This window comes from Barbus barbus, assembly GCF_936440315.1.
Source record: "Barbus barbus genome assembly, chromosome: 14".
NCBI lineage: Eukaryota > Metazoa > Chordata > Actinopteri > Cypriniformes > Cyprinidae > Barbus > Barbus barbus.
Genome location: NC_136742.1, coordinates 10401027 through 10427819, shown reverse-complemented (window position 1 = coordinate 10427819; position 26793 = coordinate 10401027). Strand labels below are relative to the sequence as shown.

At 39.2% G+C, this 26793-nt stretch overlaps 1 protein-coding gene across 4 annotated transcripts in view; it reads right to left on the bottom strand.

Moving 5' to 3' along the window:
• The window catches only part of LOC306879732 (ras-specific guanine nucleotide-releasing factor RalGPS2-like), a 132388-nt gene that overhangs the window by 49959 nt on the left and 55636 nt on the right, over positions 1 to 26793 (bottom strand). For all 4 annotated transcript variants that reach the window (XM_079432887.1, XM_079432890.1, XM_079432889.1 and 1 more), the window contains exons 6-9: positions 15630 to 15713; positions 8820 to 8909; positions 8649 to 8741; positions 5004 to 5130 (exon numbers count right to left, since the gene is read on the bottom strand). In XM_079432887.1, coding sequence (XP_079289013.1) covers positions 5004 to 5130; positions 8649 to 8741; positions 8820 to 8909; positions 15630 to 15713 — 394 coding nt within the window. The remainder of the gene's footprint in view (positions 1 to 5003; positions 5131 to 8648; positions 8742 to 8819; positions 8910 to 15629; positions 15714 to 26793) is intronic.

Genomic DNA, 26793 nt, shown 5'->3' with positions numbered 1-26793 from the left:
GATCAAAACCTTTCATCAAAGTTGTCCTAAAACCAAAATGCGTTCTTGTCTTAGGACAACTTTGATTAACTTTTTTGGTCCACTTCAAATGTTGACTACTGTATGTTCAGACCGTTCATTTGCATACCGACATGTTTGAGAGATGTTAATGCACAATCGCCATTTTAGATCGACTAACTGTAAGACTGTATAAGATTTACATTCAAGCTGAAAGCATAAATCCAGTCTATGCGCTGCTGGTTTCACAGCAAAATGCAAACCTTCATTCACTGATGCACCTCACGTGTGCTCTTCACTCAGCAGCACATTTTTTTTTGCATACCGTCCAAACCGCTCTACGGACGATGCAATTTCCTCCACCCTCCACCTGGCTCTTACCACACCTAGAAAATAAAGACTCCTATGTTAGAATGCTGTTCAGTGGGTGGTGATGGCGCAGTGGATAAGACACATGCCTTTGGTGTGAGAGACCCAGGTTCGAATCCACTGTGAGACACCAATGTGTCCCTGAGCAAGACACTTAACCCCTAGTTGCTCCAGAGGTGTGCGACCTCTGACATATATAGCAATTGTAAGTCGCTTTGGATAAAAGCGTCAGCTAAATGAATAAATGTAAATGTTCATTGACTTCAGCTCGGCATTCAACACAATAATCCCACAACAGCTCATAAATAAACTAAACCTGCTGTGCCTTAACAATTCCCTTTGTAATTGGATCCTGGACTTTCTAACCGGAAGACCTCAGTCAGTCCGTGTCGGCCACAACACCTCGAGCACTACCACACTGAGCACAGGTGCCCCACAAGGCTGTGTGCTCAGCCCGCTGCTCTTCACACTGCTGACCCACGACTGCACTGCCAAGTTCAGCTCCAACCACATCATCAAGTTTGCTGATGACACAACAGTGGTAGGTCTCATCAGCAACAACGATGAAACGCACTACAGAGAGGAAATGGGACAGCTGGCTGAATGGTGTGGCACTAACAATCTGTCCCTCAATGTGGAGAAGACAAAGGAGGTTGTGATGGACTTCAGGAGAAACTCCGTTGACCACCCCCCACTGACCATCGACAGCTCGACTGTGGAGAGAGTCAGCAGCACTAAATTCCTGGGGGTGCACATCACAGAGGATCTCACCTGGACCTCCAACACCATGTCACTCTCCAAAAAGGCACAACAGCGTCTACACTTTCTCCGCCGGCTGAAAAGAGCAAGTCTCCCTCCACCCATCCTCACCACATTCTACAGAGGCACCATTGAGAATGTGCTGACCAGCTGCATCACTGTCTGGTACGGGAACTGCAGTGCTGCTGACCGCAAGACCCTCCAACGGACAGTGAACACAGCTGCAAAGATCATCGGTGCCCCTCTCCCCTCCATCCTGGACATTTTCCTTACACGATGCTCCAACAAAACCAACAGACTCCACCCATCCCTCCCACAGTCTCTTCCAGCTCCTACCATCAGGAAGACGGTACCGGAGCATCAGAACCCGCTCCGCCAGACTGCTCAACAGCTTTTTCCCCCAAGCTGTGAGAGCCCTGAACTCAAACCACCCCGCCCCCCTCTGAAACCCCATGCAAACCCCTACCTCCTGAAACATGGAACACACCCCACCCAAAAAAAACCCCCGCAACCCTACCACACCAAAGAAAAAACTGTATGGAACTTTTTTTTTTGTGCAATTCGAAGTGTGCTACACACAGGTGAGTGGGCCTGTACAAACCACCTGAAGTAACACACTCTCCTCTATGTGCACTAGACACTTCCACAAAAGACTCGGCAATATATGTATGTTACATACTCATGCACTACAAATCATCCTGCACTGTTCCCCAACCAGCTGCTTGACTCAAAATGTTTCTCCTTGCACATGTACAGTATCTGTGAAGCATTCGTATAGTTTGTATTTTTTATCTTTTATTTTTTAGTTTGTATAGGGTAAATATTTATGTGAAGAATCCGTATAGTTTGTATTTTTTAGTTTGTATATAGGGTAAATATTTATGTGAAGCATTCGTATAGTTTGTATTTTTTATCTTTTATTTTTTAGTTTGTATAGGGTAAATATTTATGTGAAGAATCCGTATAGTTTGTATTTTTTAGTTTGTATATAGGGTAAATATTTATGTGAAGCATTCGTATAGTTTGTATTTTTTATCTTTTATTTTTTTAGTTTGTATAGGGTAAATACTTATATATATAGTGTACTTATAGTTAAATCTATCAGTAGGTTAGTTGTGTATAGGTTTATAGTGTTTTTTACTTCATTGTTGTATGTCTGTATTTATGTAGCACCGTGGTCCTGCGAGGCACGACATTTCGTTCCACTGTATGTCCCCACATGTAGCGGAATGACAATAAAGATCAACTTGAACTTGAAATAAAAGTGCAATAATAATATTAATTAATATTATTAATATTATTATTATTACTACTATTATTATTTTTTAATAGTTATATTTAATGGGTCACACTATGTGCGGTGTGAGCACCAAACTAAATCTCCAGGTGTTCTTATGAGTATCAGACTGAAGAACTTATGTACAATAAAAGAAAATACAATAAAATGGTCTTATCTTACATCAAGGGAACATTGTACCCACTACCTTGATTAAAAACACATATCTTCTTTAAGAGATTGTTCTACAGGGGTTCCTCAGGGGTCAACCCTAGGGCCATTACTCTTTAGTTTGTACTTGAATGACTTTCCAGATGTGAGTCCTGATTTACATATTCAAATGTACGCAGATGACATTGTGATTTATGTACATAAATCAAGAAGTCAAGAAAGAAGACTCAGGAGAGTCTGGCAAGAAGACTGGCAGACAAAAATCATCTTGGAGAAAATCAACAGCAGTTCATAGTATGAAAAGACAATGCAGAAAAGCTGAGCGGATGTGGCGGAAGACGAAACTCGAAATTCACTATAGCATCTATAAAGACAGGCTTCATGCTTTCAATGTGGAACTAGCCACAGGTAGACAGACCTTCTTCTCAAACCTTATAAACAGTAACTTAAACAACCCTCGTACTCTTTTTGCTACTGTTGAGAGACTGACAACCCCCCCCCCCCCCCCCCCCCCCCCCCCCCCCCCCCTCAAGTCAGATTCCCAGTGAAATGCTCTCCAACAGCAAATGCAATGAGTTTGCTTCCTTCTTTTCTGAGAAGATCAATAATATCAGAAAGGAGATTGGCACATCCTCAAGTTATGCAGGTCACACAGATTCAATCGCAAGTTCAAAAAGAAGTGACTGTCTATTTTTGAAGCAATTGATAGCAAAATCTTGGAAAAAATAGTACAGCACCTTAAATCGTCAACCTGCTATCTTGACACACTTCCCACATCTTTTTTCAAAAGTGTGCTTAACTGTTTAGAAGCAGATTTAGAACGCCTCACTTCTTTCTGGGACTTTTCCAAACTCCCTGAAAACTGCAGTAGTTAAGCCCCTTCTAAAAAAGCGCAATCTTGATAACACCATGTTGAGTAACTATAGACCAATATCAAATCTTCCTTTCATAGGTAAGATTATTGAAAAGGTAGTTTTTTAATCAGCTGAACAACTACTTAAACTCAAATGGATACCTGGACAATTTTCAATCTGGTTTCCGAGCGCATCACAGCACAGAGACTGCACTCATTAAGATAATAAATGATATTCGCTTTAATTCTGATTCTGGCCAAATATCAGTGCTGGTACTACTAAATCATAGTGCTGCGTTTGACACTGTCATACTTCTAGAGGGGATGGTAATCAAATGGTTCAGGTCATACTTAGAAGGGAGAGGTTATTATGCGAGTATAGGAGAGCATAAGTCTAAGTGGACGTCCATGACATGCGGAGTCCCACAAGCCTCAATTCTTGCACTGCTCTTGTTTAGGCTGTATATGCTCCCACTAAGTCAAATAATGAGAAATAACCAAATTGCCTATCACAGCTATGCTGATGATACCCAAATTTACCTAGCCTTGTCTCGAAATGACTATAGCCCCATTGACTCCCTCTGAAAATGCAATGATGAAATTGTAACTAAATCAGCATAAACATTGCAAGAATTAGATGTTTTGTTTACAGTCAAGACTTGGAGAAACTTTCATGCCTTTATCACCAGCAGGGTGGATTACTGTAATGGTCTCCTCAATGGCCTTCCAAAGAAGACCATTAGACAGCTGCAGCTCATCCAGAACGCTGCTGCCAGGATTCTGACTAGAACCAGAAAATCTGAGCATATCACACCAGTCCTCAGGTCCTTACACTGGCTTCCAGTTACATTTAGGATTGATTTTAAAGTACTTTTACTCGTTTATAAATCTCTCAATGGCCTAGGACCTAAATACATTGCGATTTTTTTTATATATACCATTAATTATGTTTTTAATATAGGTATAAAACGCATAGTGGGATATGTGCGTATAAAGTTAATGCAACTGTGCTATTTATTGTCTCACCTACACTTTTCTCTTCTTCAAAACAAAGCTGTGATAATGCAATTTTTTTGTTTAATATCAATATAAAATGGTGCTTCCAGTTGTCAGATATGACAGAAACCGGTTTCATGACAAATCGCACCTGCCCCTGTAACAGCCTTAGGGGAACAGCCTGTGTTTCTTCTGCCAGTCAATCATTTTTCAGAATGTCAACCAATAATAGAGTGAAGAAAATTTAATTACACTTACATAATTAATCGCGTGAGTCAATGTGTTAATTTTGACAGCTCTAATTTGCACAGAAATAATAATTGCACAAACAATGAAACAAGCTAAAAAGGTGTTGGCTATTTAGTAAAAATCGTCCCCAAGGCATCCCTTTGAGGATATCTAAACAAGACAAAAATGTCTTAAATGGGACAATTTAATAAAAATCTTTAATTGATTCAAATTTTAAAATGTCTGCAAGACGTGAAGTGTGTGCATTTATAAATTCCTAGGGAAATTTGAACAGGACCTCCCCACAAGGTTATGTTTTGTGTGTGTGCAAATAAGAGAGGAAAGAAAAAATACCAAGATATGGGATGCAGGATGTCATGCTCTGGCTGCTGATGTAATCTCTCAAGCGTTTATAGTTGTCTTCTTTAGACATGAGATACTCCAACCTCTCAAACGTGGCCTTGTCCTTTCGACTCAAAAGCTGTGGGGAAACAGAGTGAGAAAAAGAGAGTTGTTTTTGTAACAAAAACAATTGCAAGTTCTTTTACCAGTCTATGATAAATGCCTTTAAAAGGAATAATCTGGGTTCAATACAAATTTGGCTTTATTATCAGGATCTGTGACATGCAGAAGTGCAGCAACCCTCAGTAGACAACACTCAGAAATTTTTTGAATGTTTTATCAAGTCAGCATGTGTTTCTAGACACAAAAAACATTTAGTAAATCAGGGTTTAAATCATCTAAATGAACTCGGCTGTAAACAATCCAGTCTCTAACAACAGATCTCAAGAGTGCTGATTTTTAGTGTCTGTGCTCATCATCTCTATCATATTCCAGTAATCATTCACAGTTAGTGTGATTTTTGTTTGTTTTCCATTTATCAACCACTTGGCAGTGCAATTGTAAACATAATCGCATTCGGGATGGCGTAAAATATCTCCACCTGAGCAAAACAAGAGAAGAAAAATACTGAAAACTAATGTTTAGTGTTTAGTAATGTTCTCAGCAAAAACAAAAGTGGGAGAAACAAAGACGGCAAACAGAGATAAGATTAAATAAGAGCTCTGCAAACAAAGGAAAAGCTGATAGCGCTGAAATGAAACCCAGAGCACTGCACGGTAAATTCAAACAAACCTAACCAAATTAAGAGCCACCTGATGTGACCTCTCATGCAAACACACACACACACACACACACACACACACACACCAGTTCTCCAAAATCATTCTGTCTGCAGGTCCGTGTGTGGATAAAATTACTGCACATGACCCCAGAAGAACAGCAAAACGTCTTAGCAGGAATTTTGTAAAGGGACTAAATGTATTATTATCGGTTTATTTGATACATTAAAGGGATAGTTCACCCAAAAATGAATACAATAATATGACTACAATCTGAGTTATTTCAAAAATGTCCTGGCTCTTCAAAGCGAAAAAGTGCATCCATCCATCATTACAAGTGCGCCACACGGGGGGGGGGGGGGGGGGGGGGGGGGGGGGGGGGGGGTTAATAAAGGCCTTCTGAAGTGAATCGATGCATTTGTGTAAGAAAAATATCCATATTTAAAACATTATAAAGTGTAATCTCTAGCTTTTGCTAACTGTCATTCGCACATTCATGAGAGAATGGCGTTCCAGCGGATGATGTGTAGGCGTAAGCTCCAGTGAGAATCTGTTGTCTCGCGAGAACCAAGTTTTACTTGTTACTTTACAAGTGTTTACCAGCCTCCTCTTGGCTTATTGTATTTCGAAATTCTCCGATATTTTCCTTTACACATCCTCGTTTTGTACTTCTCATTCGTGACCAGAGTTTTGTTTTGCTCTCTCCTCTGTGCTTCCACGCTCATCACTTCTTACTAGAGCTTACGCTAAGCCTGGTGGTCCTACGTCATCCTCTGTAATGCCACTCTCTCATAAATGTGTGTATGACAGTAAGCAGAAGCTAGAGATGACAGTTTACAAAGTTGTAAATATGGATATTTTTCTCACACAAACACATCAATTCACTTCAGAAGGCCCCTGGAGCTGTGTGGAGCACTTTTTATGATGGGTGGATGCACTTCTTTGGGCTTCGAAATCTCAACAGCCATTCACTGCCATTATAAAGCTTGGAAGAGCCAGGACTACTCTGATTACATTCATCTGAAAGAAGAAAGTCTCATACATCTAGGATAGCTTGCGGGTGAGTAAATCATGGGGCAATTTTCATTTTTGGGTGAACTACCCCTGTATAAAAAGTGTAAAAAGGCAAAGTCACTTATAGTCAATAAAATGTCTGTTGGGGGACCATCAAAATAAATTGTTGGCAGATATTAAACAGACAGTCTACTAATAATGTAATGACTGGTAGTTGACATGTAGTTGCAAAGTTACTTATAGTTAGAAGAATGTCTAAAGTGGACTATCAAAAAGTGCAACCGATATTCTTAAAATCTGTACAAAAGGTCGAATTTCCACTAAAGAACAAGATTCTATTTGGGTTATTCTCAAATCATACGGGATAATACAATTTATAAGGGAAACTTTTTAAATAAATTACAAAAAAAGCCACAGAGAAGTATGTTCAGAGCCCACTATATAGGAGTGTGTGCGTTTGGCCATGGAAAGCTAGTCTGAGAAGCCATGGAAAACACAGATCTGACAGAAAGAGCAGGGGAGAGGAATATTCCAGTTATGTAAAAGACTGAAAATGGTACACTAGAGACAGTACCTAGGAGGGGGATGTTGGCTGTGACTGAAGACAAGACAAGACAATGTTTCCAAAGAAAAGACAAATACACCGAGATGCTGGATAGCCTGATCCTTATAAAGTTTACTATGGTAACCATAGCTCCCCTCAAAATACAAATAAATACTGCTTGCACATGCAAAAGCCGTCACTAAAAAAGTGCTAAGATGTTGTTGGTGGCTGCCAAAGTATTGTCTTGTGGCTTCTAAAACGTTCAGAATTGCATAGATGTTGCTAGAGTGTTCTGAGTGGTTGCCAGGTCTCAGGTGTTCTGAGTGGTTTTAGAGCATTCTATGAGAATCCTTAGGCGTTCCAGGTGGTTCTTTGGTGGTTTTGTACTGGTCGAAAAGAGAGAGACAAAAAAACAAAACAAAAAAACTGGGAAACCAGAAGTTGCTAATGCTAATGAATGTCAGCAACCCAAGTGCAGCACAGATACTCGTCTATAGAATGATTTGTGAGCAAACATGCGGTGAAGTTATAAAAACCTGAGGAACAGGTGTCTGTTTTATGATAGTTGCCCTATTTTATAGTAGAAACAGATGAGTGCTTAGGAAACCCCACTATTAGCTTTAGGTTTAGCACAAGCTAATGATCGCTAAAGAAACCAAGGCAGTCAGTTCATAAGGATATCATTAACAACAGCTTCTCCATCATTAGAAAGAAAGAAAATATTCACTCAAGCACCATCATTGCATGCTATAATAAATTACAGGGTTACAAAATCACTACCACTATTGAGTGTGTTCAAATGGAGGGTATCATGTTTGGGAAATTAATTGCATGATTTAATTCCAGTAAAGATTGAGAGGGGAAAAACTAAACAGAGTTCCTTGTTATTCATCAGTCTAAATATTGGAGAGAAACAGCTCAAGGGTTCACAGTGATTCATTTGTTTGCCGTTTCCAGTTCTCATCAATAACTAACCGAAAGCGTGTTGGAGGCCTGGATAATTTCACAACCTATAAACACACATGAAAACCGAGTCTAAAGAAATTTGGACACACACACACACAGCAGCTGGGTTGGACAAAATGATAATTGAATGAACCAAGAACCCAATTGACCCAAAAACACACACAATGATTTGAAAATAAAATTTAAAAAAAGTAATAAATAAATAAAAAGAAAATATAAAAAAAAAAAAATTAAATATGCAAATAATTTCCTAATAATTACCACAAAAATATGCTTTAGCAAGTAATCACCCCCCCCCCCCCCTTAAAAAAATAGTATTCAAAATATTAATAAGCAGTATCGTAAATAACTCACAGCCCAGGTCTTGGTGAGCCTGTAGATGGGGGCGCTCTGTAAAGCAGATACTACTGCCATCACTGCATGGAGATTATTCATGTCACACAGTTTCTGCAAGGAGAGATAGAAGGTTAGCAACTAGTATAATCACTTAAAAAGTGCACATGTACTGTATGGAGTGTGTTTTACCTTTGCTGTTCTGATATAGAGGCTCAACACTTCTGCCCTGATCTTCAGAGTTTGAGCATGAAGAATCTCCCTCACCACCCAGAAACTCACCTAACATTAGACAAAACCACAAAAACAGACATTTTGATAACTGATTGATACTCCCATAGTCAAGATATTGTTTTTCAAAAGGCTACAGTTAACCTAAACATGGTGGGGCTGGAAAATGTACATGTAAACCCATTAGCCACATGTGCAGAGGCAATGCACCAGTAGGGACATAGGCATTTAAAATATTATCGTGAACTGTTCATCTGAGGTTGTCATCATTCAGTAGTTCTCTCATAATAGAAGGTTTCAACTTTGTGTAGTAAACAGAAAGGAAAAAGACAAGATGACAAGAACAAGAAGAAATTAAGAGCTAAGACTGAAAGAGAAGAGAAAAGATGAAAATAAACTAAGGTGAGACAAAAACAATATGAAGACAGGACAAAAACAGAGAATGAGATTAAATGAGACTGGAAAATAAGAGACAAGACCATGAAGGTTAAGATGGGGTGAGATGGAGAGGAGACAAGGAGAGATGAGATGAGATGAGAATGAGAGAAACTCATATGAGAAGAGACAACATGAGAAAAAAGGAGAATGTGCAAAGAAGACAGGAATCAAAGAAAAGAGAACAAAAGGAGATGAGACCGGAAACTCAAAACAAGAGATATAAGGAGAACTGAAGGGATAAGAATAGAATAAACTAATAAAATTAAGAGAGAGAGGAAATGAGACAAGAAAAGACAATGAGAAACAAGAACCGAGGTGAAAAAAATTAGAACGGTGGATAAGCATGAAAAAAATAAAAATAAACAATTAGAGGAGAAGAGACAAGGAGCAAATGCAATTAGAAGAGATGAGACTGCAAGAGAGGAGACAAAATAAAGAGGGACAAGATAAAAGAGACTAAGTGAGACAAGAAGAGAATGAGTACAGCAGGAAAAACAGAGAATCAGACTAGATGAGAAGAGACCTGACCATAAAGGGCAGGATTAGAGGTGAGGTGAGGTAAAAGACTGAGAGGAGACAACATGAGATGAGTCAAGAATGAGAGGTACTGACATGAAAAGAGACAACATGAGACAAGAGAAGAATGTGCAGAGATTAAACAAGACGGAGAAGAAAACTAGAGGAGATGAGACTCAAAACTGGAACAAGAGTGGCAAGAATATACGAGAACAGATAAGATAAGAATAAATAAGAGAACACAAGAAGACAAGAGATGAACTGAGATAAAAAGAGACAAGACAAGAAGAGAACGACACTGTAAGAGAAGAGACAAAATGAGAAGAGACTAGTTGAGACCAGAAGAGGAGATTGAAATAGAAGACAAGAGACGAGACAAGGCCATAAACTGTGAGATGAGAAAACACAACGGGAGTCAAGAAGCTACTAAGGACAAAAAAGAGAAGGAGAGAATCTGAGATGAGAAGAGATGACATCAGACAAAAGGAGAACAAGTGGAGAAGAAGAGAGAAGAGAACGAGAGATGGGAAACTGGAAGAAAAGTGGCAAGACAAGAAGAGAACAAAATACAAGACAAGAAGATTGAGAAGAATCGAGATGAGAAAAGATGAAACAAAACTGGAAGAGAAGAGACAAGAGGAGACAAAAAGACTAAACAAGACATGAACAGAACGAGACAAGTGAAGAAAAGAGAATGAGAGGAGATGAGAAGAGGAGACAAGAAGAAACATTATATTTTAAGCTTCAGACATTATGCAACTGCAGACATGGATTGTTGAAACATCACTCTTCATCTGCTCCAACCCCTGCCAACCTCAGCCCCCCATTTCCATTTCTCCAGTTGATTTTCCAGACCTTTCCTTCCATCTTTCCCCATCCCTCTCCACATGTCTGATGCTGGGACGCACACACAGTGAGGTCATTGTTACACCATCTCTGTGTGTTCCCCTGTTTGTTGTTGGGAGACGGTGGCTTTGGATGAATCCGGAATACCTCAAACCAGTGGAAAGAATTTAAATCTAATGACTAATGAAGAGAAAAGGCAGCATGGTACTGCAGACAATTATACTCGAACACAAATACACAGTGCAAAAACTCCATCTCACGCATGAGCACACATTCACACCAGCTGCTGCATTACACACACCTGCACCTGCATTACACAAAGAGGAAATGCATTTTGTAGCCTGATTTTGAGCCTCTAGTCATGCAGATCCTTCCCCCACATACTCCATTAGAGAATATTTCATCTCCACGCTCCTCTTATTTCATCTAAGTCAAGGAAAACATGACAAAAAAAGAAAGAAAAAGAACAAACCCAAATTGGAAAAAACTTTTTGGGAAAAAAAAAACAAAACAAAAAACTGCCCTTATGCAAATATCCCCTGGTAAAAGATACCCATGTGTGTCTAATTTTTAACATCTGTCCATGGGTAATCTTTAGGGTCTGTCTGTATGCGTGTGTTTGCATAAGTGTATATACCGAGTTTGCTTCCATTATTTCCTGTATTGAGTACATAAGAGTAAATGTAATATGAATACACTCCATGTTTGTGCATGACAGACCAAAAATGTTAATTTGTGAGTCTTTGAAGTGGGGAGCATAAAGCTGTAGTCAGAGAGAAAAAAGAAAAAAGAATGTATATTTATGGAAAGAGTGCTTTACCAGTGTTTCTAGTCATATAAACAACTTTAACATTTCCTTTTACACAATGACAATGAGTTATACAAGACAACTGAACCAGACAACTGTCAATAACTTTGATTAATCTGCTGCTGTTGAAAAAAACAAAAAAAGACTAGTAACTACCAACCAACTACATAATAATTAGTTAACTACATATGATCAGTTAGCTATATTTAATGATGAGAAATAGTATTGATGATCAGCTAACCTACTAAAAGCACATATTATCAACTAATGATGATAAAACTATCAATGGTCAAATAACCACTGAATAATGGCACACTACTAATTATCATACTTCATACTGTTCATTCTATCATTATACTTTTAAAGGGAGAGGTCACCAAAAAGTGGACATTCTCTCATCATTTATTCACCCACATGTCATTTCAAACCTATATGACTTACTTTCTTTTGTATTTTAAAGAATACAAATACAAAAGAAGCCAGTGACTTCCATAGTATTTGCTAAAAGTCATTAGCTACTGTTTTTCGTGTGGCTACCATTTCTTGGTGAACTATTCCTTTAAATGATGATGAAACCATCACTTGAATGAATCAAACGCTAAGTTCTAAATTAAATATATCCTTAAAGGTGCCATAGAATGCATTGATAAAATATTTTAAAGGGGTCATATGATGCGATTTCAAGTTTTCCTTTCTCTTTGGAGTGTTACAAGCTGTTTGTGCATAGATGCGTTCCCTGAAGTTGCCAAGACTAAAGTCTCAAAACCAAAGACATATTCTTTATAAAAGTTAAGACTCTGCCACGCCCCCCTAAAACGGCTCATTCAAACACGCCCCTACATGTCTATGTCACGGTGTGGGGAGACTTGCAAAACACCACCCAAACGTACTGTATACGCAATGAAAGAAGGCGGAACTATTATTCTCGCTGTAGTATTGCTGCTGCTGCTGGCGCTATGTCCTGGAGACACTGTGTTTCGTTGTGAAAGCGACTTTGTTTGGGATTCCAAAAGAGGACACAACACTGTTCCAGAACAGTTTAACCCAAATATTATAGTTCAATATATATAGTTCAGTAACCTTAGGACATTATGTTTCAGGTTTTTTAGGACGTTTTGTTCTCACCTTTCTATGCATCATGCTTCAGAAAGTACATTAGTGTTGGCAGGCGAGTGCGTGTGGGTTCCTGAACAGCCGCTTTAGCCGTTTTCAGGATGTATATTGAGAGAAGTTTCCACAGAACACAAATTCCTCACTGATATTCTCATATTTATTACACAGCGCTAGCCATATTATCAGGGGAGAAAGAATGTGAGGGTGTGTTTAAATCTTAAAGTAGAGCGGTGCAAAAACAACTTCTGCATTGCATATAAGCTTAATCAATAATCATTCCCTTCTGGTTACACACTGTCAGCTTCTGCCAATTATGAAGCAACGATTGCACACAGAAACTTGTACACACTCAGAGGGGGCCATATATTTCTTCAAAGGCCAACTGGATCAAGTCAGTGTTTCCCAGCCCTAGTGGTGTGCATCCAACATCTTCGCACAGGCCTCAGCGCAGTGATAAGCTTTTCAAACATTGCAATTACCTGCTCACAGTAGAGCCAAAATGTACATGCAGGTTTAGTTTCTCACTTGTCTCATTCACCTGGAGTGACTGTGACATACAATCACAATGTGTTGTGTTAGCATAGAGTCCAAATTCTGTTGACAAGAACCTTGACGGCGACGTAATTTTCCAACTTAGCCAATCCAAGGCAATAAAGTCAAGAGATTTAGGCCAGAAACATACTCATTCGCAAACATGCTCAGCCAGCGCATTATAAGCATGCCAGCCCTTGGAACCTGAGCTACAAGAGAGGCCTCCACCCTTCGTGACCCGAACATTTACCTGGACCAACACTTTTCTGCACTTTAATGCCCAATCCCTAACACAAACCACTTGGAAACCTTATTTTCCGTTTTGTAGGATTTTAAGTTTTTATTTAAAACAAACTAATTCTCCAACACATGTGGCCACAGAAACAATAAACATGTTTCCTGTCGTAGTAAACGGGCTGACAACACACATATTTGAGTATAATTCTGAATGGAAAAGTATATTTTAAAAAAGTAAAATAAAAAAGCTACTGATTAAAAATGTAATGTGCAAATTGTTTCTCCAGTTTAGCTTTCTTTTCTTCTCTTTTATTATTGAAAAGTATGTCGCAGAAACCACACTTTACTGCTCAAAAGTTTGGGGTAAAAATAAAAGAAATTTATTTTAAAATAATAGTTTTTCTTAAAAAATAAAAGAAATAGATACTTTTATTCAGCAAGGATGCACTAAATAGATCAAAAGTGACTGCAATGACTTCTACTAAAGATGCAATGATTGTAATTTTCTTGGCCGATTCCGATTTCTTGGAAGTGTGACCTGCCGATACCGATTTTTGCAGATTTCAATTTTCTTTCTAAGAACTATAATTGACAACATATACAAACAAAAATCTATGCAAATTTTAATTTACATAATAAAAAAAAAACTTTCCACTGCTGAGGAAACAGAAGCTGCATCTGAAGCGGCATTAGATGCATTTACACAGACAGTTTGATGAAGCTGAGGTGCCATAAAAGCATTTACACTGCAAAATTTCAAATGCATAAATAATTTTATAAGATTAATGTTTTACATATTTTTTAAACATACAAATAAATGTTGAAAAAAATGCAAGGATATTTTTAAATATGACTAAACCACCAGTAAACGGCAAGTGTCTGTTTTAATGCGTGAGTCATTTATTCATTGACTCACTCGATTCGTTCAAAAACGTGGATTCATTAAGTAACGAAACACCGCTGTGTGTTGCTCGGAGACACTCACCAGTTCTGCTGTGGCTTTGATCGGAACTATTTTCGTCAGCGAAATTTAGCAAAAACAGTCAATATTTTGTCTAAAATCGAAGTCACTTAATTTTATCTTCTTGTTTATTGAAATACTATTGTATAAAATCAGTGTCACATTGCAATTGTGTTGATATTGATATTCGGGGAAACATCATGGCCGTATAATGTTGCTCATCTAAATCATATATTGAAAATATCGGTCATGCGAAAAATCGTCCGATTCCGATCACTGGCCGGTCAATCGGTGCATCTCTAATATTTACATTGTTACAAAAAACGACATATTTAAAAAAAAACGCCATTCTTTTGAAGTTTTTATTCATCAAAGAATCCTGAAAAAAAGTATCACAGTTTCTCCAAAAATATCAAGCAGCACAGCTGTTTTTTGATAATAAGAAGATATGTTTCTTGAGCAGCAAATCATTATCAGCATATTAGAATGATTTCTGTAAAAAAAACTGTAATTTTGACATTAAATTGAACTATTTCTCGCTATTTTTACTATATATTTTTGATCAAATAATGCAGCCTTGGTGAACATAACACACTTAAACAAGTTTTGTTTAGATTTTTAATTTGAACTTTTATTTAGCTTTCTGATGGATTTGAATTGCTCACTTAATTCCACATAATTTGGATTTGGAACTAAATCGTAAATATAAAACAAACTAAAATTATAAGGGCATTCACTTTAAACAACATTAATTTTAAACGTCAAGCATACACAACTTATTTAAAGTGAAAGTGAAACTAGCAGCCTGTGTGAAATGCGCTAGGCCAGGGGTGGCAAACGTCGGTCCTGGAGAGCCGCAGTACTGCAGAGTTTTGCTTCAACCCTAATCAAACAAACCTGGACAAGCTAATCAAGGTCTGAAGGGTTACTAGAACGCTACATGCAGGTGAGTTTTAATTAGGGTTGGAGTTGAACTCTGGAGCTCTCCAGGACCGGAGTTCGCCACCTCAGTGCTAGGCTATACTGTGCGCATTCTGCACAAATACAGCTCTAATGCGCTATTAAATTAAAGATGAAGTACCATAGACGGAAGAAATATACAGCATAAGTAACAAAAGCTTGTAGAATACATTGATTTTAATGAGCATAATTAAGTGTGACATTAACTGAAGGAAATATCTATTTGCTAAATGAAGCCATTGGAATTGCGAATTCCAATTCTCCAGTTTTGTTTATTTCAACCTCCTTAGCCGCAAGTCTACAGTTAATCACTGTCTATATCCAATTAATGGGGCAACAACAAAAAGTGTCTGCGGTTTACCTGGTTAAAGCGTCGTGTGAAGGCCACAGCATTGGGTGCTGAACTGTGTTTCTCCTTCTTATTCCAGCCACAACTAGAGAGCTCCTGCAAAAATAAACAGAGAACAAAAATAGTCAAGTAAAAAAAAATCACGTTCCAGTTGGTTTGAGATTGGAGAAACTGGACGGAAACAATCAAGTCAACCAAGCACAGCAGGAGACGGCGAATGGTCCACAATGCCAAAAACAAATAAACTCGGGACACCTGAAATAGGGCGAGCATCACTCATGACCAATGACCCTAGAAAACATCATTAATGGGGCCTCTGACAGCAGAAGTTTGAAACTTTCCCAGTCCGTCACGCTTTGTACACTTAATTTTGCATCCAAACACAGAAGTCAACTCAGAATCACATGCCAATCGTCTTAAAATGATGTTGATCCTCCGTCTCACTCGCATGGCGTGACTGATTGACTGAACGAGAATGGAAAAGCTTTAAAAATAATATTTAACTATGTGTATTTGGCAACAACACCGTTCAATAAACATCAATCTGACATGCTAAATCCCCAAAACATGAACATGAAAACTCAACTCCACCTGTTCTGCCATCTAAGAAAAGTCTAAGCGCCAATACTAAAGCCGTCGTGACAGTCTAATATACGATATATCGGCCACGCTTGGAAATTCACATTTGGAAATTCCAGAACATAATTATGCAACCATGCGTTGCATAATTACGCCAATCGCTCAGACATTTTCCAGTAGAGAATCAGTTTCAAACAAGCTGTTAGCACCATTAAAACAAAAAAACAAACTCTGATATGCATTCAACCACACACAGAGAGATCAGCTGTCATCAGCTGTCAGTAATGAGAGAAGAGCTGCCTGATTCCATGATGGGACTTCAAGAACAATGAAATTAACCATCAAACATATTCATCGCGATTGTCCATTGTGAACTTAAACCCGGCAGCAACACAACTGCAATCTCTCATGAGGTCACACTAGCAAACAGTGACTTAATGAGTCAGCAACCTGTGGAGGTAGCAGCTTAGCAACCTACACAAAAACAGATGTGAATACTTGAGCCAACACACACAGAGCTAAGTAAGTGTGCTTTCTGCATTGTGTCTCCAGCACCAACGATCACCGAGACGTGCCAATGAAATCACTTTTGCTGGATCAATTTCTCCATGTGTAACAAATCTGAGCCCCCTGCGTAGAGTTCAGAATCTGTGATGAGGAAAATCACATACTGAGATTTAAGGAAATCAGTTGCTACCCACTCTGAGAACAAAACACAAGGTTAATGGCAGATTTCCATTCTTCTTCAGTGATGTAATGCATTTCTGAGACTACGGTAGAAGTGAACTGAACAGTGACTTTATTGAATTTAACTGAATATAATTGTTCCAGTTGGCCAGTTGTCAAGGTTATCATTGAGTTCTTCAAACAGGGACAGCACTACCACAGGCTCTAAATGGTAGTAGTGTAGATATTTGGGCTAGAAACCAAAAAGATGCAGGCTGGAAACCCCAAAGAGGGATCCCAAAGAGTGTTCATGTTTTACCTAAAGCCGGGCTCACACTGTGCGATTTTTAATAGTCTTTTGCGATTGTTGCTTGTCACACTGTACGAACATGATCCCCATGTCAGACTGTAGGATCTCAGTTGTCTTAATGTCAGACTGTACTACAGTCAAGACGCGATAAAAATGGACGTACTCAAGAAGACTTGTCCGGAGTTTTACGTCATCAATACGTGACCCGCGTTCTCTCGCTATAATGGTAGCTAGCAAACAACAGCAACGTGTAGCGTTCGTTTTATTAATTACATGCCTTGATGTTAAAAAAAAAAAAAAAAACGAAAAAGACGACGTGTGTGGAGCAAGTCATGGCTGGGCAAAAGAGGACTTTATGGACTTCCAGTTCTACAGAGCGAACTTGAGGTAATTTTGTTATTCGACTTTAAACATCCTGCCCCTTAATAAATAAACTTTAAGTAAACTTTACTTTGTACATATATTGTTTTTACAAATAACGAAGTTGAAGTTTGAAGTTGTCGCGCTAATTGCGTCATCAGGTTCAGTGCTCCTATTGGTTCTTGGTTTGACGGTCGTTGTAGGAGATGTCACACTGCAGGAAAGTGTCTGAAATCTTCTGACACTGCCAGAATTTAATCGGAGGAAAAAAATTATCGCAACGGCCATTAATCGGCTGTCGGTGAACATGGCAAACCAGCGATCTAGACAACCGATTTTAGCCTAAGATTATAGGAATCTTTTAGGATTTTCAAAATTTGTCTCAGACGACCAAATCGTGGCCAAAATCACACAGTGTGAGCCGGGCTTAAATCATATTGTACACTAAAATGGCAAGACCTGCCTTATAATCTGATTGGCTGGAACAAAAGAAAACAATAAACACAAGACAAAAAAAAACTAAATATAGGGCTGTCGCAGTAAAATAATTTCCCTTGTGGTTATTTTGGGTGGCTCAATATCGCAATATGCGATATTATTGCCATCCATCCATCCATCCATCTAAGTTCATTGGTATATAAAAGGTGCAACCAAGCGATTTTTGAAAAACGCTTTTGACCACAGCGTCGAACCGAGTCCCAAAACACACTTGTTCGAATCGGACGCCGAGGTTGCGTTGTTTCTTCTTGATAGTAATGTTGATTTTGCTTTGTTTCGCACAATTTATTCGTGTTGGCTTTTGTTTGAATATGCTTGTGTGTCATCTTCGCTTGTTTCCGTCATAGATATATATATAACGACTAGATGCGTTACGTCGAGGTCTAGAGCGTCCGCACAGGTCGGCCATCTTACCACAGGCTGGCTTTCTGGCGGGATCAGTCGAACCTGAGGTAAACGGAGGTAACCTGAGGTACGGTAAGTGACCTGCACAAACGTTAATACTCTTATCTCGCTTAAATCTTGATGGATTTACTAACTGTTTGTTTTCTTACAAACATTATTAACGTGGTTATAATTCTGGATGCTTGAAGATGTTGAAATTGCAGCTTTTCTCCTCAAAAAAAAAAAACTGACTTAATCGTGCAGTTTAGTTGTGTATCACGGCTAGCTAGGCTACTAAGTTACCCAGTAATTTGGGGCGAGGCAGAATTACGCTTTCTTTTCAATATAATACACACATTATAAACATGATTTAACTGAATTTACACATGATTTCCTGTCTGGTCGGTTTGTTAAAACATCTTACATTATGATTTCTACAGGAAATTGCTGACAAGATGCCAGACTTTTGTGCCGCCTATGGCTGCTGTAACCGCCGTTGTCTCGAAACGAGAACCCGAGGGATCACCTTTCACCTGTAGGATATTACAATATTATGAATTATTTTTAGGATAATCGTTAGTTACTTAGTGGAAGTATGTACATATTACATAATAGTATTGCTAGATTGTTGTTGACACAAGGTTTAGAATATTTTGTTTACATAATCACTGAATGTTTGAATATAGTTTTTAGTGTGTTTATCTTATTCTTGAATTACATACATACATACATACTTACATACAGTTACCCCCAACATATGATAATCTAGGTGTTTACTTGTGTCCTTGGCCTTAAATGGAAAGATGGATTTAAAATGTTGACAATAATTTATATATCTGAGTACATTTCTCACTTTTTTTAAGGTTTCCCAAATCCAGAGAGAGGAGGAGGAAGTGGGAAGTTGCCCTAAGAAGGGACGGTTTTGCTGCCACTGACAGGACACTGATCTGCAGTGAGCACTTCAAGACCGAGGACTTCGACAGGACCGGGCAGACTGTGCGGATTAAAGATGGTGTTGTGCCATCCATTTTCAGCTTCCCAGCACATCTTCAAAGGGTATGTGTATGTGTATCACTGACCAAAAATAATTTAAGGTGTATAAGACTGATATATCAATATACACATGATTAAATGTGATTTGTTTTTGTTTCTGCAAGGTATATAATTTGTTGTTTATTACAGCACATTTTAGACACTCAAAACTACTTTATTTTAGTCAGTAGCAATAAGAAGCACAACAACTTCAAGACAACTAGAAGACAACCTGCCAATGGACTTGATGCCTGATGTAAGTATTTGCAAGTGAAATGTCACAACTAATGATAGCAGCATATAGGTAAGGGATAATGTATAGAATGCCGGTCATTATTGGGAAAATAAGTTCCCGACAGGGTGAACGGGACCCCGACACACAGCGGAGGGACTTATTCCCAATAATGACTGGCATTCTATACATTATCCCGCTTATTACACGGCTACTTTCCAAAACGAAACAAACTCTCCACGATATGACTCTTTAGCCTACATAGCCTAGGCTATAGCCTATTTGTTACCGTTCATCGTGGCTTTTGCTGAGAAACAAATAGATTACAGATTTAACATAGGCTCGAACGTTGGGAAGGCCCATTCAAGTGAATGGAACTTTCTGCAGCCCTCTGAAAAGCCGTGTAATAACTTGTAATATTAAATCCTTTATCTTGGTGGTACCCAGAAAGGTCTATGATGGTGTTAGTAGTCTATGAGCCCAGTATTATTTGAGGTGGTACTCTGTTAAAAAAAAGTTTGAAAACTACTGGCTATCTCACTTTCTCTGTCACTCATACACTAGAATGAATAAACATTTGTGAACATCGAAACTACACCCAGGGGTACACAACCTTTACATTTTGTGTCCAGAGCCACAACACACATTTTTGCCTTACAAGTGGAGAAGCCTATACAATTTCTTAAAAGTATGCTGTTGTGTTGTCTGTTGAAGAACTGTAGAACCCAAAAATGTATTCGGGCTCGCAGAATTGAGATTGAATTGAAGATTGAATTCTTGAAAAAGTAAGTTATTATTATTTTGCCAATACAACAGGGAGCCACTGCAGAGAGGAGAGTGAGGAGGTTGAGGCACAAGCAGGAGCGCAAGCTGCAGGCCACTGAGCACTTGTATGCATTGCCTGCATCCCCTAAGGCTATAAAGGCCAAATTTGAACAGGCCTCAGTGAGACTGAGGAAACTGCAGCGGGAGAAGAGTAATGCCTTGAGGAGAGAGAAGAGGGCCAAGAACAACATGCAGGCTCTTCTGGAGGAACTGAAGGAGAAAAATCTCATCAATGAAGAGCTGAAAGACAGGCTTGAATGCTACTCAGGTAAAATAAAAAATATTCCATTGAATATTTTGTGTATTATATGTTCTTTTTTGACTTCCTAGTTACTTTTAATAGACCTACTGAATCACTTTTGCTAATTGAATTTCAGATCTTCCGGTTCATCTCCTGTCGAGGCAGGGTGTAGAGTACACCAAGGCCCAGAGAGATTTTGCCCTTACGCTCCATCTGCATGGTCCAAAGGCATATAACTACCTGAGAGAGACTCTACATATTCACCTGCCACATCCCAGTTCAATGCAAAGGTATTCTATATGATGTCTACATTAACACTGAATTACATAAAGCACTACATACAAAATGATCATGAATGGTTAAATCACAGGCTGGCAATGACGATTAAAGGCGTCAAATATGTTGTTTAAAGGGGCGAACTGGGGAATGATCGGGTGAAAGTTACCCAAAGTCAAATGGGTGTTAACATAATCATATTACAGATATGTTTAGTATGTCCAGTGTCCACCATAGGGATGCTTGGGTTAGTGGTTTAAATGTCTACGTGGTTAAATGTCTACTTTTTAATTATACAAGGTGGCTGAGCTCTCTTGACGCCAGACCTGGTCTCAATAAAATGATGTTGGACATGCTGGAAAGACGGCGTCAGGAAGATGAGGACAAATATGGACGTGTCACTCTGATGCTGGATGCCTTGTCCATAAAACATCACGTCCAACATGATCCTCAGACACAAACAATGTTTGGATATGTGGACATGGGGGATCGATTGAATGAGACTGACATTGCTTCCGAGGTTCTTGTGTTTATGGTGGTTGGGCTTCAAGGTTATTGGAAAGCTCCAATCGCATATTATTTGACCAAGTCCCTCACAGCAGAATCACAGAAAGTGTTAGTAGAACATGCATTAGAAGAGCTGCATCATCGTCAGATAAGGGTGGTGTGCATGACAATGGATGGTCATGCATCAAATGTCAGTATGTGCACCAAACTTGGGTGCGACCTAAAAGCAGACCCCTGTAAGCCCTTGAAGACCCATTTCCCACATCCAGTAACCCATGACAAAGTTTTTGTTATGATGGACGCTTGCCACATGCTGAAGCTGGCACGCAATATGTTGCAGGTACATGCTCATTATTGCCTATCTGCTCGGGTTGACTGTTCTGCTTTTTATACATTTTGATTGTATTTACATAGTTGTGTAAATATGGATATGAATATGGTGCTTTACAGTTGACGTGTGCAGTGAAAAAAAAAATCTGATTCTGCAGGCATACAGCCCAATAACAAGCATAAGTGGCTGTATAAATTGGAAGTACATTGTTCAGCTGAACCATGTCCAAAAGAAAAGTGGTCTACATGCTGCCAACCGAGTCACAGACAAGCATGTGAACTTTGCCAATCAGAAGATGAAGGTATGTTTGCATGATGATTTATGTATAGAGGGCTGCAATAGAAATGGGCTCTAGGGCTTTATTGTGTTTTTATAATTTTTGATGATGTTTGTATCTTGTAGCGCTAATGTGCCCTTTATTTCTCCTTATAAACTCAATCAAGGTCTCCCTGGCTGCTCAGACTTTGAGTAACTCTGTGGCAGTGGCGCTCCGCACCTTGCAGGAAGTGGGCTATGCAGAGTTCAAAGACTGTGAGGCTACTACAGAATTTATTAAGGTAATATAGCTAGGGATTTGACCAAAAACATTTCCCAACATTCTACTGTTCTTTCCAACATTTGAGAGATTCATTGCTGCAACCCCTTTAACCTAAATGTGAATGCCTCCGGGATTAACCCGTTAACATTTTAATGTTATTTTCATAAATGTGATCTGAGAACAGTGACTCCACATTGAATCGAGACTGATTCAGTCTAATTTAGTGTGGAGTAACTGTTCCTAGGTCACGTTTAGGGTTGAAAGGGACAAAGTGTGAATCCACTCTAAGTTATAGTGATGTTTTCAGTGCTTTCAGTTAATTTAGATATTTGTTTATAGATAACAGACAGGCTGTTTGACATCTTGAACAGTCGCAATCCCAGAGCCAAAGGGTTCAAAGCCCCCCTTGGTTCTTGGAATTGGACAAGCACCAGGGAGTTCTTGATAAAAGCCAGGGGGTACTTGCTCACTTTGAAGATGGAGGATGGCACACCCCTTTACCGAACAAAGAGGTCTTTTAATATAGTGACTGTTCAATTAGTAATGCACTGACACCATTTGTAGTCACCAATACCCAGTACAAATTCTTAATTATAATTAAATTATCAGAATGAGACTGCTGATTTAGAAAATAAGGGTTTATTTTAGTCTTTGTTAGATGTGTACAATTTACAAATCTTTAAACTATCTAAGGTAAAACTCTACCGGTTTCAGTGCATCCCTCAAGTCCATGACCTAAGTTCAACAGATGTTCTGTTTTCTTCTTTATCTACTATCTTCTGCATCAAGTTCAGATGCTCTGTCCTCCTGTCTGCATCAAGTTCATAAGATGCTCTGTCCCGTAAGATGTTCTGTCCTGTCTGCATCAAGTTCAGAAGATGCTCTTTTCTGTCTCTGCGACTTCATAAAGTGGTACGTATTATGTATTATTCATATGATGCTATCTTTCTCCAATGTGTTCAAATTTGCAAATTTGTCTGTGTTCCAATTCTCTTGTATTCAGTTTTTTTCTTTCCAGATGACGGTGTCAAAATGGTATGTATTGCATGGTCTGCAGGTTATGTTTTGAATTAGTTCAAGAAGGTTTAGTGTCCTAAAAGTAATTTTAAGGATCCTAAACCTCACACTGATTTTATTTTAAGTCAGGGATGCAAACGAGTTAGCTTAAAGCCCCCCAGATTTGTTTCTGCCCTGAGAAGTGCTGCTTTGGGAGCATTCACTATTTTTAATTTATACTGTTAGTTTGCATCCCTACTTTCTTGTGTCCTGTTTTCGCAGAATCATCTTAGTAATACAATATTTGCTTTTGAAGGTACCTCTCTGTCCTGGGCTTCATCATAAACATTGACACGTTGATATCGATGGTTCCTGTGCTGCTTGAAGGCCAGCGATATGTCCTGACCTACAGATTCAGCCAGGACCACTTGGAACTCCTGTTTAACTCCATCAGAGCATCCGGTAGGGTTCATAATTTATATTTACCAGCTGCAACACTAAGTGATACGAAGTTTTAGTAAATTGTTGTATTATTGCATTGTTGTATAATTTTTCAGTTTGTCAGTCCATATGTTTTTTTTTGTTGTTTTTTCATTTCTGGTAAAATATGTTTTCTGAAGACATATACATTATCTGAAAGTGTCACAAACTACTTTGAGTATTTAGAAAAATGTGTTTTACTATCCGTTTGCAGAATTTATACTGCATTTACACTGATACAGTCTGAATTGTTTGATAATACCTGTATATCGTGTATTTTTTTAAGGTGGCTGGAATAACAACCCCAATGCCAGCCAGTTTAAGTATATATTTAGAAAGCTGATGGCCCGGTGCGGAGTTGTGAAGCCATGCAGAGGCAATGTTACAGCACAGGATGAGACCGAGACCCTACCAGCGGTTATCGACACCTCTACAAGCCTGTCAGCTGTAGATATGTCCTCTGCAGCAGGAGGAGAAGAAGATCTTCCCTCTCCATTTGCTGACATTCCTGCATTGGTACATGACCACAGTTACCTTCCCGTCCGCTTCAATAGTCTTGTGGACAATGCTCTCGTATACATTTCAGGTAAAGGCTGACTGAAAGTCGATTTGGCCTATAACCGATAGTGCCAATAGTCAAATCGGTGGGAAAATAATCTGACCATAGTTCAAAAAGAGAGTTGTCCCCTTAATTCCCCCATTCTTATTGATTATTATTGCTGTTGTTGTTATTATTATTATAAGTTACGATGTTATTATACTAACTCAAATTTCAGGATTTGTTGTGCGAAGGGCTCTGAAGAAGCTGTCCTGTGATGTCTGCCGTGCCAGCCTGGTGACAGATGCTGCATCTGCCATCAAGGACCAGAGTTACCACCTGCTGTCTCTGAAAAACAATGGAGGCCTGGTGATTCCCTCAGAGGGAACAGTGAGGGTCGTCAGGGCAGCAGAGTGGGTCATTCGCCAGGCATCAGCGAGTTTCAAACGATCACAGCCCATCAAACAGCTGGAGGTCATGTACATTGTACGGAAGAGGATCGGGTCAGAGGATGTGTTTGCGCTCGGGGAGCACATCAGTGAAACACAGTATGGCATAGACAGCCACCACCATACACTGTTGACATTAGTTGTTTCCCTGTTTTTTAAGCTAAGGCTACACCACATAGCGAAATTGACTACACTTAGCTTACAAAGCAACAACATGCGACAGAAACTCAACAAATCAGTCCTTTTCAAAGGGCATTAGTCCAATGTGGGTCTCTGGTGGGTCTTCCAGTGAGGATGGACACTGGGTTTCACTGATCCTCACCCACCCCCACCCCCCTTCCCGTGAGGATGGACACTGGTTACAGCGGCCCTCACAACCCACCCCCACCCTCCCCTTTCCCGTGAGGATGAACACTGGGTTACAGCGGCCCTCACAACCCCACACCACCACCCCAACCCTTTCAAGTGTACATATTGTATATAGTTCTCTGCAAACCTATGGTGGCATCATGCCTTCAGTGTGCATATTGTATGTAGTTCTCTGCAAACCTATGGTGGCATCATGCCTTCAGTGTGTCTTGAACAACCACACATAAAAGGTTGCACATATTATATTGGTATTTTATCGTATTTGGCTGTAGATAGATTTATGAATGAAGTTACCAACACAATAGATTGGCCGTAACACACTCACCCATTTTATAATCACATTCCCTCTCTCTGTCTCTGTCTCTCTCTCTCACTTTCTCACAAACACACATACAGACACAGGGAGAGAATGTTAACCTGTATCTATTATTTTGTCAGAATGCACCAGAATGCTTCGTTTGTATGTGAAAATCACAAATTCACCAGCCGCCACTGATCATGAGTTATAGTAATGCTAACCCACTCTATTTCTTCCCCTCTTAACCTCACTTGTGAGGTAAACCTTTTCCAGTCATCAGCCATCCTTGTATTTGATGTCCCACTGGCCCTCATCGCACCTGAAGTCCCAACCCAACGACTGCCCTACCATCTCTTGTTGCTGTCCCCTTGTCCAGACTTCCTGGCCTGCACAGCCTAGCGACCCACAACCTGCCAACCTATTCACTTGTCACTTCATCATCACTTATCAGGCCCAGCCGGATGAGGACCAGAACCAGCACCACTGGGACACCTTTGTTACTTCGCTAAATTTTTAATGAAAATTAAAGAAAAACAAAATCCATCAAATGTCTCTAACACCTCTGTCCAAACATTGATTTTAATAAATCTTCAAAAATCTTTGAAAAGTGCCTTTATAATGTCTAAACAAACTGGTTTACTACCATTTTATGTGTAAAAATATTTTTATTAACAATTTGGAAATATGGACTTTAGTTCTTTGTGCTGTGTTATTGTCATCACTGTACAGGGTGGGGATTTCAACATGCAGCGTTTCTTGATGTATATTTGTTAAGGGAAATCTTGTAGGCTTAGTCTACCTATTCTAGAACATTATTCTATTTTTTAGAACATAAAATAATTATTCAAAAGTATTCAGTGTCATAACTACGTATTTGACGTTTATAATAAATCAAACCGTTTGAAAATCGGTTAAAAATTGAGCACGTTATGGCTATTTAAAAATGACATGTTTTACTATCAACACAATATTTTGGGTGAGCGAGCAGCCTGTGGTAAGATGTCCGCCATATGCGGACGTTCGACTCCGTTGGCAAGCAACGCAGACGAGACATCTAGTCATTCTATATATATCTATGGCTTCCGTGATCGTCGTTGCCATGGTTGCGTACGTACGTGTGGGGCAGAGATTTCAAAATTGGTTGCGAGGTCCTGTTGGGGTATGGGCGTGTTTGTTTTGGTGCTTTCAAATATCAACATCCCTTGGCAAAAATCGCTTAGTGCACCTTTAATATAGGTATAATAGTAAGTTCCGATTCTTGAATCTG